Source organism: Bipolaris zeicola (assembly GCF_000523435.1).
Source record: "Bipolaris zeicola 26-R-13 unplaced genomic scaffold scaffold_242, whole genome shotgun sequence".
NCBI classification, from domain to species: Eukaryota; Fungi; Ascomycota; class Dothideomycetes; order Pleosporales; family Pleosporaceae; genus Bipolaris; species Bipolaris zeicola.
Genome location: NW_006912291.1, coordinates 20,900 through 35,599, shown reverse-complemented (window position 1 = coordinate 35,599; position 14,700 = coordinate 20,900). Strand labels below are relative to the sequence as shown.

The 14,700-nt window shown below is 53.5% G+C and overlaps 7 protein-coding genes across 7 annotated transcripts; 1 reads left to right on the top strand and 6 right to left on the bottom strand.

Annotated features, from left to right (window-relative positions):
• Window positions 1-736: 736 nt before the first annotated feature.
• On the bottom strand, window positions 737-2,779 carry COCCADRAFT_107922 (uncharacterized protein; the record flags this gene model as incomplete). The annotated part of the gene is made up of 3 exons (XM_007718609.1): window positions 737-2,128; window positions 2,178-2,257; window positions 2,311-2,779. The coding sequence occupies 3 exons, from the start codon at window positions 2,777-2,779 to the stop codon at window positions 737-739; spliced, it is 1,941 nt and encodes a 646-aa protein (XP_007716799.1).
• Window positions 2,780-3,793: 1,014 nt separating this feature from the next.
• COCCADRAFT_107923 (uncharacterized protein) lies at window positions 3,794-4,147 on the bottom strand (the record flags this gene model as incomplete). Its single annotated transcript, XM_007718608.1, has 1 exon — window positions 3,794-4,147. A coding segment is annotated over one exon (354 nt), but the record flags the coding sequence as incomplete, so codon positions are not given.
• A 2-nt stretch (window positions 4,148-4,149) lies between these two features.
• On the bottom strand, window positions 4,150-6,842 carry COCCADRAFT_107946 (uncharacterized protein; the record flags this gene model as incomplete). The annotated part of the gene is made up of 6 exons (XM_007718607.1): window positions 4,150-4,931; window positions 4,989-5,839; window positions 5,895-6,327; window positions 6,385-6,425; window positions 6,498-6,618; window positions 6,806-6,842. The coding sequence occupies 6 exons, from the start codon at window positions 6,840-6,842 to the stop codon at window positions 4,150-4,152; spliced, it is 2,265 nt and encodes a 754-aa protein (XP_007716797.1).
• Window positions 6,843-7,705: 863 nt separating this feature from the next.
• COCCADRAFT_29932 (uncharacterized protein) lies at window positions 7,706-9,172 on the bottom strand (the record flags this gene model as incomplete). The annotated part of the gene is made up of 7 exons (XM_007718606.1): window positions 7,706-8,085; window positions 8,121-8,211; window positions 8,298-8,525; window positions 8,781-8,827; window positions 8,868-8,895; window positions 8,932-9,027; window positions 9,089-9,172. 7 exons carry the CDS (start codon window positions 9,170-9,172, stop codon window positions 7,706-7,708), a joined length of 954 nt encoding a protein of 317 aa, XP_007716796.1.
• Window positions 9,173-9,824: 652 nt separating this feature from the next.
• COCCADRAFT_107926 (uncharacterized protein) lies at window positions 9,825-9,986 on the top strand (the record flags this gene model as incomplete). Its single annotated transcript, XM_007718605.1, has 1 exon — window positions 9,825-9,986. One exon carries the CDS (start codon window positions 9,825-9,827, stop codon window positions 9,984-9,986), a length of 162 nt encoding a protein of 53 aa, XP_007716795.1.
• A 523-nt stretch (window positions 9,987-10,509) lies between these two features.
• Window positions 10,510-10,869, bottom strand: COCCADRAFT_107939 (uncharacterized protein; the record flags this gene model as incomplete). The annotated part of the gene is made up of 1 exon (XM_007718604.1): window positions 10,510-10,869. A coding segment is annotated over one exon (360 nt), but the record flags the coding sequence as incomplete, so codon positions are not given.
• Window positions 10,870-12,670: 1,801 nt separating this feature from the next.
• On the bottom strand, window positions 12,671-14,523 carry COCCADRAFT_8807 (uncharacterized protein; the record flags this gene model as incomplete). The annotated part of the gene is made up of 4 exons (XM_007718594.1): window positions 12,671-12,977; window positions 13,030-13,390; window positions 13,439-13,855; window positions 14,292-14,523. The coding sequence occupies 4 exons, from the start codon at window positions 14,521-14,523 to the stop codon at window positions 12,671-12,673; spliced, it is 1,317 nt and encodes a 438-aa protein (XP_007716784.1).
• Between the last annotated feature and the right edge of the window lie 177 nt (window positions 14,524-14,700).

Here is a 14,700-nt window from a genome sequence, read left to right as displayed (position 1 = left end):
ACGAATCTACCAAGAAGGGGAAAGGGGGGGGGGGAGGTGCACCAGAAAAGTCCCTGACCCCGTTCCCCGCGTTTTTTTTTAAAGCTACGATAAAACGCCCTGTATTCAAGCTTAGACCCTAAGCCTTTTTATTTTTTGTTTATTTTCGCAAAAGGGTCAGGGCAAAGAGGTGGGGAGGTCAGTGCTACCTTTTTTTGTTTGTTTCTTTTATTCTAGAGTTGAAGAGATGCGTGTACGTGCTTTCCTTTGTTGCTTTTTTTTTTAGGTTAGTGTCTCGGAGACAGTGCGTGTGCCGTAGTGTTCGAAGAAGCGGGAAAGTCGGTGCTAAAAATGAGGTGTGGAAGAAGAAAAGATTGGTCAAGGGAGAGAGCGTAAGGGTCTGTGGGCTCGGTATGCCCTCTTTCCTTCTTAGGATATTGTTGGGTGTATGTAGATAAGGCTGGCTGACTTCGTTGAGGGTAACGGAGTCTCGGAATTCTGTGCGTGTGAGAACAAAACAAAACCCTGGCCCCCATTTTTGTATCACGAAACAAAAGTATCAATAGTGTTATTTTTTTTCTCTCTAACTTGTTTTCTTTAACTTGGAGATAAGAATGGATGCATGTCGAGTACGTGCGTTCTATGTACATGTGAACCAAGGTCGTATATGCCCATTCATGTTGTAGGTGTTGGAAAAAAAATGAACCATGCATGCTCATGCGGGATAGAGCCTCCAGCCTTCAAGCAACATATTGCTTTATTGTGGCGAGGCAACTTTTCCGGCAACAAGAGCGATCAATGCGGCCCCGACGCCGGAACCGTCCTTTGCGATACCGATCCGGATTCTCTTCTCCCCCTTGACGCCAATCTCTGGAACAGCACGCAGGGCCTCGCGAATGTATTCCTCAAAGTTGGGGTAAAACTCGACTAGCGATCCATCGACACCAATGTCAATTTCATCGCCCTGTTCACTGTCGACATCGCCGCGTGGAGGCTCAATGCCTGCTTTTTGCTCAGTGGTAGCAGCCGCCGCAGATTGGTTCAGACGGCCAGTGTTGATTACTACACCGGCAATGGCAACCGCAGCGAGACGAGCTGCACGGCGGCCAATCGCCGCGGCAATTTCACGGACGGCCTCTGCGTCTTCGGCGCTGACAGCGGAAATATCATACTCCTTGTCAAGAGTTTGTCTCAGCATGCGCAGGCCAGGGCTGTGGTCACCAGCGCATACACTGAGGAAGCTCGTGTCAATGCCCCACTGTTTCCATATTGGGCTGCCATCATGAATTTGGGTAGTGCTGTGCACATCGTTGGACGACGAGTTATCATCAGTGAAGAGCGGGACCTTGGGGTCCTTAATGAGCTTGAGCAGAGCAAGACGGAGCAGCTCACCCAGGAACATGCCTGATACGCGCTTCTCAAACATCTGGATACCGGGGTTCACCGAGTTCTTGTCAAGCTCAATATCGTACGGGTTGTTGGGCAGGGTGCGAAGCGAGTTATCAAACGAACCCCACTCAGTGTTGACAACCATCTCACCTGTGGACTTGTCATATTCACCCACTTCCTTATCATTGGTGAGCTTTGAGACCTTGGCCAGCTTCTCTACATACGCTCCATTGGTACCTGTTCCGAAGATGGCTCCGAGCAAGGTTCCAGTCTTTCCGGGAGAAGTATATGAGCGTGCCATGAGAGTTCCAACGGTGTCGTTGACCAAAGCAGCCACTTTGACGGGGAGGTGTAGCGCGTCAATCTCCGTCTGGAGCAGGGCACAGACGTCCTTGCCAATAGCATCTTCAATGTCGAAGCCCTTTGTCCAGCGCATCAACAGGCCCTTGTTGATGCCTATTTGCTGGACTGGGAAGGAAAAGGTGAAGCCCAAGTTGAAGATCTCCTCCTCTTCTGGCTGGCCTGCCTTGCCTTCCCTGCGTCGGAGAGTGCCGGCATAGTGGTCCTCGTGGTGGGCTTTCAGGAAAGCTTCAATCTGCTTTGCAAGAAATGAAAAGAGCTCCTTGGACGTCTTGGCAACCATGAGCTCACGAGGAATGGCGACCTTGCTCTGGGTAATGGAGAAGGTGGTGTTACCATGTAGCTTGATGGAGCAGACACGAAAGTTTGTGCCGCCCAAGTCAACAGCCATGTAAAGACCCTGTTTGGTTTAGAGATGGGTTTCGTCCACGTGCGCATTGGAAGTGTACCTTTTCCGTACCATTGGGAACGGCAGTAACGTAGGAAGGGATCTGGCTCATTTCGGTGCCCTTCTTCTCCAGGCCCTCGTCTGCGCGCCTGTCAGCGGGTGGATACAGTAACACAAGGTGGAGGGATGCATACCCATCTCCCTTATGAATTCCTTGACGGCCTTGTTGACGGCATCGTCGCTAAAGTCAAACTCGGCGGCGACCTGCTTGGCCTGGTCGGCGAGAGCCATGCTGCGCTTGTGGTTTCTGTTGAAGGTGCCGACGAACTCGACGTGTTGTTCTGGTTTGGGGCAGACGGGGGGTTCTTGTAGGACGAAGGGGTTTCGGAGGGTTATGGAAGGAGCTTGCTCTCTGTCAAGGATGCGGACGATGGCGTGTGGAAGGTGGGGTGCGAAGAAACCGGTAGCAAGCGCTAGCAGGAGAACAAGGACAGTGGCTACTGTGTGGGTCACAAGAGGCCGCCTGGAAGTGTTTTCTGACGGGGCGAAAGGCTGGGTATGCCTTGGGCTCTGCGACGGGCGCGTGGCTTTACTTGGGCTGGACAGCGAGCCGTTCCAGCTGCTGCTGCGGCGGTGGGCGTTGGTGGTACCAATGCTGCTCATAGTAGTAGCTGCCCCGCCTTTACCAGCTATGACGAAGGACGAGGGGCAGGCGGACTGGGGGGGTGCTTGGGCGTTCAATCGACTTGCGTCAACACCATAAGCCTGCATGCCAACGCGGTGAGATACGGGACAGGATGCCTTCAGTTTCGTGCCATTGGCCGGAAGACGGGACGTCGGTACCAGAGCACCCGTGCCTTTGCGTCGCGACATGGCACGCTACGCTAACCACTGCTACCCCCCGGAACTTGCAGCCGATGGGCATTCGCATCGTGAAGCCTGTGCATGTCCCCTCGGCGCTACTGTCACCTCTTCTCTTTACCCCATGACCCCATTCTCTGGGCATTCCATCTGAAAAAAGCACCGGACCCTTCTATGGCACTCGACTAGAACATCACTAACCATTGTACTTGTTGTTTTGCAGGCGCACATTCACGTTGCTACTTATGCACAAGCTGTCACATGTCAGACAAGGAAAACGCTTCGTTTGCTTTTGTGTGTGTGCGAGTGTATGTGCTGAGCTACCATGATGCTCCCCCCAAAATCCCACCAAGAGATAAGAAACAAAGAAAGACACAAGAAAGAAAGAAAAAACAGGCCATACTCGCCCAAAGGCAGTACGTTATACACCCGCCAGCTTGCAACACCCCAGGCCCTCCAGACAACAAAAGTAGAAGTGAATGCCACAAAATTACAAGCAGCTAAATCCATGTGATGTATATCGAAAACTCCGTAGTATAGCAAACCAGGTGGCACGAGTAGACACCAACCCTCCACTGACAATAAAAACCAATGCAATCAAGGAAAAACATGATTAGTGGGCTGCCTCAACAGGCGACCCGTAATGGAAATGGCCAAAACGACAAGGAGAGGCTGGTGCGGACGCTGCAAACAACAATCTACAAGTATGTACCATAGTGACAAAAGAGAAATCCCGATGACTGCAGCCCTGGTAATCCCACGGCCGGTCCGTTTGCGTCAATTGTGTGCCCCTTTCCCACCCATTTCTATTCGTCATTAAATATCCGCCTTCTGGCAAAGCCTAGGGCGCTTCGTAATACTGCCCCGACCCCTCCCTAGTCGGAACTGCTTGGGTGTGCTTGGTCGGTTCTTTAGTAATGATTTTGCTGTGCCAATGTGTTTGTAGAAGAAATCGATGAGAACTGAAAAGAAGAAGAAAAAAAGGAAGAGTTGCCTCGAGTGTTTCGCTAGCCGTAGTCCCGGGAAAGGAAAGGAAAACCATGTGTGTCCATGGAAAAGCAGTAGATGATTTCGCCAGTTTCGCCAGAGCTTGGAAAAACAGTGCCCATGCAAAATGCCAACATGGTCAAAACCAATGGCTACCAAATCAAATGTCGAACATGATTTCCCCGTTACCGAACGCCCACCGGGGGACGTGGGCCTAGGCTGCTTTGGCTGCTATGCGCAGAGTTTTCAGAATCTAGAGCCGCGCTACTGTTGGAAGCGCTTCCAGTCAGACTGCGAACTTGGGGACGAGACTTGGGCGGGTACAGATTGCTCACCCCAGCGTGCTGTTCAACATGTTGTGGCACTCCTGGTTGTGCCATACCGGGAGGCGAGGGTCTTCCGTTTGGTGGCATGCCATTGTGCGCATACCCGTTGGGTGGTGAGGGTCGGCCGCCGGGCCTGGGGCCGGGGCTGAGGGGGTTACCTGGTGACTGGCTCATTCGTCGACCGTTTGGGTTAGGATAGGCACCATAACCGGCGCCGCCTGAGATATCGTCAAGACGGGCTGATGTGAGCGAGTTAGTTCTCGATTGTGCACCCATGGCACCGCGATCGACATGGCCGTAACGGTCAGATGAGTAGCCCATGAGCGGGTTGTTCATAATCGAGTCATGAAGGCCCGGAACGTCCGCCATCAGCCGAGCACTACTCCGGTTCTTGTTTGCACCAGAACGCGAAAAGGGATTTCTCGGGCCTCTGTTGGGCAAAGGTCCGAAGCCTGCACCCTCGGGGTTCTGGCGAATCTGCTTGGCACTGGGCGCTGAGCGGTTGCGGCGTGACGTGACGCTCATCATATCGAAATTGTCCGGGTCAATCATTGGTCGGCCTCCCATGGGGTCGAAGAAGTCGTCACCATCGTCATCGTCGTCGTCGAAACCGGCCATGGAAGGAGGCGCTGGAGGCCTTCCTCGACCCATACCAGGGCCAGGACCCATACCGGGACCCATTGGTCCCATGGGGCCACCGCGACCCATGGGGCCTCCAGGTCCGCCAGGTCCACGTCGCATGTTCATCTCCTGTTCTCTAATCTGTAGTTCCCGCTGCCTCAGCATCAGTTCTCGTTCTCGAAGTGACATGTTGGAGGCGTTGCCTGCGCTCTCATAAGGACCACCGTTGGGACCGTCTGGCACCATGTCATCGTAGAGCATGAGATGTGAAAACTCTTCAAGGTCTCCCCCTCCTTCAATCGAAGGCCGTCGCTGCCCGTTTGGGGCGCCATTCATTCTTGGAGGGTAGCCGTTGGGGCCAGGAGGGGGTCCACGACGCGCCATGGGGGGACCACCGTTGACAGAAGGAGCACGACTACCTGGACGAGGGCCGCCCTTGACCGGGCCGTTGCCGTTCATCATGGCGCCTTGCGCAGGGGGTGCTCGCGGCATGGGAGCTGAAGACATTCTTGGTGGTGGCTGCATGCCGTTTTGGGATGGTTGGATGGGTGCAACAGCGGGTGCTGCTGGGCGGTTTCGGTTCACAATGTTGATATGATGGAGCGTCGCATACAACGTTTCGATTCGCGGCACAGCAACGCCAGCTTCTTGTGCAAGCTTCAAGGGGGCACCAAGATATGTCTCAATCTCCATGGGACGCTTGGCCTCGAAATCGAGCCACATGGTGCTGTTGTGCTCTTGGGGGCGAATCATGTCTTGGTACGTCTTTTCGCGGAAGTCTGCCGGGAAAGAGCAGCCAGAGGCTTTTGCCAGTGCGAGCATCTCGTCCAGCACGCCATTGACCAAAGGTCGCACGCCAACCTTTTCCAATAATTCGGCGTGGTTGGGTGTTTCGAACAAGACACTGGCGGGATGGAATGCGATTGGGCTGTACAGCCGTTAGTGGATGCATGAGCGTGCAACATGAGGAATGTGAAACTCACCCTATCATTCGCTCGTACTGTTGTTGTCGGATGTTTTGGGAGACCTTGCAGTCGACCTGTCCAGAGCTCAAAGTCATGGCGAGAGCCTCGGCCATGTCCGACTGAATCTGCGGGGGGATGTTTGCGTTCTTGTTGGCGGCACCAACCCAGATGTTTGTTGCGCCCTTGTGCTCGAACTCGCTAGCTCCAAGCTGCGAAATCTCTGCTCCGGAAACCAATGAAAGCACAACATTTGTGGGGAAGCGTTGCTCAAGATATGATTCGACACCGAGACTATGTGTTGTATTCATAAGGATGCACGTGTGTTGAGGGGAGACGACAGATTCGATGATGTTGGCAATATCGTATACATCTGGGAGGGCCTTGACGCAGAGAAGCACGTAGTCGAAAGGCTGCTTGGAAGAATGAGCGGCATCTTCCGGAGTGCGAACAACTAATGGATAGCGTTAGTTGCGTTCTAGAGTGTTAGGAGACTGTCTTAGGGACATACCAGCATATGGCTTGAATCGCTCATTACCGTAAAGCGCTGATCTATGACGTGTTAGCGACCGAGTCAGGGGAGAGAGAGAGAGGGGGAGGCAACTCGTAGAGGGAGGTACGCACTTGAATGAGATGCCATATTGAGCGACACTATCGTATCCCGATTTCCAGACAAGGGTAACATCGCAGGCGTTGGTGGCTTGCAACCGCCATGATAAGAAGGCTGATACGGCGTTGCCGCCCACTGTGGAGTGTTAGCAGTTGTCAATTGAATTAATGCGTAGGAGCCGAAGGGGTGCAGGCGGGATAGGAAGAAGTCTTGGAATTTGAACAGCACAGGCAGAGGATGCATGTGTGTGTTTGTGTTGGATGTGCAAGGGACATATGGAAGGGCCGGCAATGGTGCGACGGCTCGTGGACTGATGACGCACCTGAGAGAATGCGTAACCGCGGAACAGCAGGAGCCATATCGGCGTGGATATGGGTGGTGGACTGAGAGAGAGAGAGAGGGAGGAGGAGAACAGCTCGAGCTGCAGAGGGTGAGGAGGGAGCCAAAAAGTTGGCGATTGGGGCCGGGCTTGCGTGGATCGCGATGGCGGTGCAAAGACCCGGGCGGCGGCAGCGGAGGGAATTATCGATTAAGATAGTAAAGGAAACGAGCGTGCAGAGGTCGGCAAGAGACGAATCACGGAAGAGATTCGGGGTGGTTCATAAGAGAGGGAGAGGGAGATGAATGGGGGAGAGAGAGAGCGAGCAAGCAAGTAGTGGCGCAGGCTGAGGCAGGACGAGAAGGTAAGTGGTGGGTCGTGAGGGTGTGGTCGGTCGGGAGGATTGGGAAGCTGCCGCTACTGCAATGGCGAGTTTGTGAAGAGGGGGGAGAGGGAGAGGGAGAGGCTCGGCTTCACGCAATGAGCGCGCGACAGGCTCTCTGGCAAAAGCGAGCGGGAACGAGCAACAAGAAATGCAAAGCAGAAGGGAGTCGAGCAAGGGAGGAGGTTTGTATGATGGGCAGCAGCGGAGCAGTGGGCGGACGAAGAAGCGCACTGAGAGGCTAGAGGTCAGCAAGGGCTGATGCACTGCCAGGCCCGCGAGCATTGCTTGATATCCCGCACACAGGCTCTACTGGGAGCCGCTAGGATGCTTTGGGCGACAGGCCTGGCACTTATCGCAGTGGCCGCCAGGCGCATGGCTTATTTATTATGGGCGGGGCCGTGCAGTGTATCGTCATTGTTTTTGCTTGATCAAAAAAAGGGCACATGCGCTGCCGTGGCGCCGTGTTTTGCGACGGCGGCGGTAACAGCAGCGAGGATGCGCAGACGGGGAGTGCTTGGTCAAGAGCGAGTCTGCGACGGGGGAGGGGGAGTGGGAGGCAGGGAGACGATGCATGCATATGGGGAGAGAGGCACAGAGGGAGGGCAGGGCATGGCATGCATAGTGGAAGGATTGGGGATGAGGGAGGAGCAGCAGCGGTAGCGGTAGCGGTAGCAGCAATGGCAGCAGCAACGCAGCAATGCAGCATCAACAGGGCCAACAAGCAAGGCCAACAAACCAACAATAGCCAGGCTGCAGTGGATCGGCGCCGAACTGTGGACTTGCCAGCATGCTTGCGCGGCACCCCGACCACGACTAACCATGAGCATGGAGATCCGCTTCTCCCTGTGGGCCACCCACACACCACACCACAGGGAGATCTGAGGCGCCATTACCGGACCTGCACGTCGGGCGTCGTACCCAACGACTACTCACAGCCAGGACGGGCGAAGATGTACATACATCCATCGATAAGTATATATATATATATATATCGGTGGAAGTGGAGCAGCCTGACACGAGCAGTCTATGTAGTAGTAGTAGTAGTAGTAGTAGTAGTAGTAGTAGTAAGTACTAAGTACTAAGTCGTGTACTCTGTCTGCTCTTACTTACTACTTCACACATGCATACATCAACCAATACATACGGTGCGCCCGCCGCCAGCTGGGTACATTCACGTCCCCCGGCGTCAGCACCTAGCCGCAGCCAAGCAGGCCGGCGTGCAAGAGCTCCGTGCGTCTGACGTCGACGTTCGCGCTGCGTGGGCCAAGACGTCCCGTCCCAACGCCCATTCTGCCTCCGGCCAACTGGCGCCGTGCAACCGCTGTCAAGGCCCGTCGTCTCCCAACGGTTGCCAGTCGTCAGTCAGAGGTAGTCTAGTCGTAGCACACTCGCTCGCTCTCGCTCTTCCCCCCCTCTCCCCCGAAAAGGGGCCCATCGCCTCGCCCTGCCTGGCCAGCTTGCTAGCTGCTAGGAAGCCTGGAGCCAGGAGGAGGAGCTGTGCCCAGGAAAAGGGCCCTGGATATTGATTCTTGTCCTGCCCTGTCCTGCCCTGTCCTGCCCTGTCCTGCCCTGTTCCTGTCCTTGCTTGCTTACCCACTGCGGACACGGCGGACCTTCATAACCGGCCGCACCGCCGCTGCCTCTTATCATAGTACATAGTAAGTAATCAGTTGCACATACACCATCGACACACCGACTCCGACTCTGTCTGGTACAGGCACAGGCATACTATGTACGCACTCACAAGACGACGACGCACGGCTCCGATGGCTTCCCGCACCCGAGCCGCGGCTGCATCTGCAAAATCATACCAGAACCACAATCGCGGCGGTCGGGGCCCCTGGTGCCAGCACACACACACGCGCGCGCGCGCTCGACAATACTTTCCTGCTGCCACTTACTCGACCTTTGGCACTCCCGCCGCTGATAAGCTGCAGCGATCGGCCTGCCGTGCCCACCGCATGTGCCCTTTTGCCATAGCACATGTCGCCAAGCCTGTCGCAAACCTCGCCTCAACCATCCACTCACTGCTTGCCTACCTAACCTATACTCTGCTGCATGTGCCTCCAACCCTATGCCTCCTTGCTCGCCTGTGTGCGTCTGTGTGCGCAATGTCGCCTACAAGCCCAATCTGCCGCTCTTGCACGCCCGTCCAAGTACTCTAGGCCTTGCACAAAGGCCCACTCGACTGCTGTCATCGAGATCTCGCTTGGGGGGGACGGAGGGGTGCTTGTGGTTAGTAGGTGGGAAGGAAACGCCTTTGCTCTTTCCCTCTAGACCGCTCTCACCTAGTATACTCCGAGTCCGGTCACCCCACGGCCCAATCCAGCACGACTAGTATGAGTACGCTGCCTTCCAAGCTACAAGGCTGCAAGGCTGCGACAACACCAACAACAACAACAACAACATCGCGTGCTCTGATCCCTGAACAACGGCTATCCGCGCGTCGACTAGTTATTACAACCTGCGGGGGGCACCAGCGCTCGTATTCGTATCCATCCCGTAGCCGAGACGTGCCAGAAAGTGCAGAGTGAGAGCAAACAAGTTATACTTACTTACCTCCCGGCCTAGCACTACGCCTTCCGCTCCAACGCGACTCGTCCGATACACTAGAGTACTTTGCATCGGCGAAACCAAATGTCGTCCATCGAACGGCTGTTTGCCCGCCGCCGCTGCTATAGCACCCTCCCCTATTGCACAGGGAACGAGGCTGGTATCACCTTTGCAAGGCCCCCACAGCAATTACCTACTTGCGCGCTAACGTGTGAACGCCATCGCCCACCATGGCAAAGGAAATGAGCACTGCAATCTCGGAATAGAAACCTGCACCTTGCCCATCACTGCACATCCTCTTTTGAATCGCGTCCCAAAAGTCGACCGGTGGCGCATGAGTGCCACGTCGGCTTGCCAAGCTCCCATTCTCACCTTTTATCCCATCCACTGCATAATTGAAACATTACAAGCCGCCGTTTTCCTTGATTCCACCCCTCCACCCCTCCACCCCTGGCCTCGCTCTTTCCGATAGCTGTTTTGCTTACCCATGCTTGTCGCTCTTCTGGTGTGCCTGTGTTCCTCTGTCTAGCCCGTTTCCGGTGCCCCTGCCTACCTTTCCCTCGGAGGCGGCGGCGGCCACCCCCACCACCAAGCGAGTCAACTTTTCCCTCTTGTCTTGTTCCTGACAGGTGGCGGCGGCACCACCAACTGCCCGGCAATGCTGAACGTGGCTGCCGGACAAGGGCTATCCCAAATTTGTGCGCGCACGCCTCGGCATCGGTACAGCAAGTGGGTATTAATCCATCCTTCGTCGTAGATCCTGCACACATCATTGCGCCGGCTCTTTTTTCTTCGCGAATAGAAAGTGGAAAGAAGAAAAAAACTTCATTTTGATATAGGCAGCAAAGTAGGACCCCCCCCCACTCTCCCCAATTCTAGGGTGGAGATTTGGGCCCCTCTCATCACCCCTGTACATATTCCCCCGAGTAGTAATCCGTTCGGTCGGCCGTTTTACAACACGCCATATTGACGTGTGTGTCTGTGAGGAAGAGTCCCTTTCACAAAAAAAAGTAATCCACATAATCCATACACACACATACACACGCAACATGAGAAACAGGGACCAAACAAAGTTTCTCACCCCTCCCACCTCTCTTCTCCCCGCAATCTTCTCACACTCTCTCATCTCTCCCCCCTTGTCCGAATTCCCATGTCCGGACTTTCCATCTCACTGGCCTTAATATATCGATTCCTCATCTCATCTCATCTCATCTCATCCCCCCCCCCCCAAGTTCCCTCTTCCCGCTCGCAATCCTTACCCTACCAACATCCCATATCTACACCCCTCTCCTCCATCCATTCCTGTAAACCCTATTTTTACAAAAAAAAAAACAAGACATCGCGCGCTCGCGTGCCGAAAACCAAGGAATTCACAACCCTCCCCTTATCTCCGCCTCCCCCCGGGTCCCCAATCCATTTTCCCAATTGTCAAAACCGGAAAATAACTAAAGCCATCGCCCCCATAAACTCTATCTTTTCTTCCCATCATCCCCGCGAGTCTGTCCGTCTCTCTCTCTCGGTCTGCCCTGTTTTTTTTTTCATTCCCTTTCCACGGCCTTCCGCGGAATCACTTTCACACATTGCAAAGAGAGAGAGAGAGAGAGAAATTAAACAAAATTCTAACCATTTTCCCCCCTCGCTTACTTTGACCCTAAATACGGCTGACGGGTCCCCCTCCCCCTTAACCAAACTTTATACACATAGCTTCCTTCTCTTTCTCTTTGAAACCATGACCAATTGGTACACAGTAGTTTGCCCTTCTTTTGCGCCCGTGGTGGTCGCCAAACTACGCATGCCACGGGAAATATAGCAGTAACCTTGGTGGTTTTTTTTTTGGCGTGTCCCTCTCCCTAGATGTTGTTGTGCTTTGCTATTGATACGAGTCAAACCATTTTCACCTAAGACCTTCACATCATTTTTTTTTAAAAAAAAACAAAACCTGGGCATGGCATTTCCCGGGGTCCCACTCCGCCGCTGACGTGTTTTTTTTCTTCTCGCTTCCGTGGCTGAGTAGTATGGGGCGGGTGACAATATGACTAAAAGGGCATTTGTGAGAGTCTGTGTTACTTTTACTGCTAATACAATAGAGTTTCTGTTTGTGACGTGTGCAACTTCGGGGAAGGGGGCGGTGGCGGCATTTTTCGCCTTCCTCTCTCTTTCTCTGGCGTGTTTAGTATAAAATTGGGGGGGGGGGGGGGGATAGGGGAGTTTGATAGGTCCGCGGATTTACTTGTGTATGTGTGAGTGATATTATATGTGTTATGTGTTATGTGTGTATATATGGGAGGCATGAGACACGGGGAGCAAGGTTTCCATAGGATGATAGGTTGGTGTCATTCGTTTACTACTCTGGATAAAAACGTCTCATTGCCACCTCCCCCCCCCCCTGTGTGTAGTATGCTGCTGGCAAGATGACGTTACTTTAGTCTACAGCCACATAGTAGTATTCTCGTAAAAGGGTAAATGGGCGAGAAGAAGTACAATGCAACTCTTACAAATAAAAACGTCCTACTCCTGCCCAATCACCTCAGCTCCATCACATCACATCAATCACACCGACTGTCACAAACAATCACCCGCATACTGTCAGTCCACATCAGGAAGAGCTCATGCATGTCAATTTCTGCCTCTCTCTCCTATCTCTCTCACACTTCTCCTTCTCAATGTCATCAAGGGCCACGATCATCCTCCACTCAACCACTAACAAAATATTCAATCACATGTCAAGCAAACATGCATACTCGCCACGTTGCTCTCCTTTTCGCCTCCAAAAAGCCTGTCCTGCCTCCCGCTCAAGACTCATCCCGGACATAACGGCTCGTTTTTTTCTCAAAACACTAGACAATCAAACATATATTGGGGTTTTTTCTTTCTTGCAAACTCTCCATTGCTTGACCAGAGTGACCAGAAGAAAAGAAAGATAAAATAGCCTAGTTGTCCATGTAAGTGGCAGAGTTGACTCCGTCCTCGGGGAACTCGGGGAGTTCGACCTGGAATCGCTCCTCAATCGACTTGAGAACAGCCTCGTCCTCGGGGCTGCTCACGAATGAGATACTCAGACCCTTGGTTCCGAAACGTCCTGCACGACCGACACGGTGCAGGTATGCATCAGCCTTGTCGGGCATGTCGTAGTTGATCGCTACGTTGATGCGCTCAACATCAATGCCACGTCCGAAAATATCCGTCGACACACAGATACGTGTCTGGAACTCCTTGAACTCCTTGTAGCGCTTAATACTATAAAATCATCAGTACTGGGCAAAATCTTGCTCGAATAATTCAAACTCACCGCTCTTCTTGGCTAATGCCAGAGTGCACAGCAGTGCTGGGGAAGTTGCACTCGCGGAGAAGCTTGTCAAGCTCAGAGCAGCGCAGAGTGGAACGAACAAAGATGATAACCTGGTTGAACTCCAGGTTGTCAAGAAGGTCGTTCAGCTTGCGGTTCTTTTCCTTCTCGTCAAGCTTGACATAGTATTGCTGAAGACCGTGCAGCGTCAACTTCTTCTCGTCGTCGACGTAGATCTCAAGCGGGTTCTGCATGAACTTCTTGCAAACAACACGCACGTCCTTGTTCAGCGTAGCTGAAAACATCATGACCTGCTTATGCTGGGGAGTGGCACGGAAGATGGACTGGACATCGTTGCGCATGTCTAGAAGAAATTAGCGGACATAGTGCGGACAAAGAAGAAGTTACTCACCAGGCTGGTCAAGCATCTTGTCGCACTCGTCAAGAACAAAGTGCTTCAGGTTGGCAAGACGGAGGTGCTTGTCGCGAACAAGGGCGTTGATGCGACCAGGTGTTCCGACAATGATGTGGGGGTGGGTGTCCTTGTTGCTAAGGAGCTCAATGTCCTTCTGTACAGGTGTTCCACCGTAGAAGACACCGACCTTGACGTCTGGCAAGAACTTGGCGAAACGGTTGTACTCGTTGCGGATCTGGTAGGCCAACTCGCGAGTGTGGCACATGACTAGAATGGTGGCAACACCAGGCTCGGGCTTCTCGTCCATCTGCTGGAGGGTTGCGAGAACGAAGACGGCAGTCTTTCCGAGACCAGACTTGGCCTGACAAAGGACATCGTTTCCGAGGATTGCCTGGGGGATGGTAACTTGCTGGACTGTAGGGCACAAAGTATGTCAGAATAAGTCTAAAGCGGTCGAAACGAAGCGTAGGGATCGAAGCGTCCATCCATCTTGTGTAGTCGAAATCCTCCATCTAGCGCGCGCGTGCCAGTCTGTCTATCCTCCCAATATCCCATGAGTGCCCCCTCTTATGCATCCACCGCATGCGCTCCTCCACTGAAACCAGTCCCTGAGGACCATTGAAGCGGGCCGGCCAGGCACCGCTAGGCTTCTTGATGCATGTATTGGTGCAATCACATTTATAATGTGCGTCGAGGCTCGTACGTAGCGGAAGGCGCTGGGTCCCTCGCCACTTCTCTCGCGTATAGACAGACCATGGCCGCTTTCATTTTTTTTGACAGACATGGCTCGTTTCGTAGATGGACAGACGCTTGTAGGTGGATAAGGCTGAGGGGAAATGATTAGACTAACCCTCGGAAGGATGTTCGAAGCCACAGTCGGTAATTGCTCGTACGAGCTCGTCCTTGAGCAGGAAGTCGCGGAAACCGGTAGAATGGATGCCGACATAGCTGCCCTTCTTGTCGCCAGCAGCATCACCAGCAGCGAGACCGCCCTTGGCCGCAGCCGCACCGCCGTTAGCGGGCGCCTCGGTGGGCTGGATCTCCTCGTCGGAGTAGTCAATGAGATCCTCCTCGTGAGACATGATGGATTACGTGTTGGTAACTGAAGGTTGGGTGTAGGGTAGAGTTGATGGTTTGCGCGTGTCGCAAAGCAAGGCTGATGAAGAACAAAGCCGGGTGGGATAATGTGCCGGCAAGCTTAGTATTATACGAAGGAACAACGAGAACAAGGAGCTCGGGTAATTGTTTCAAGGGTTGAC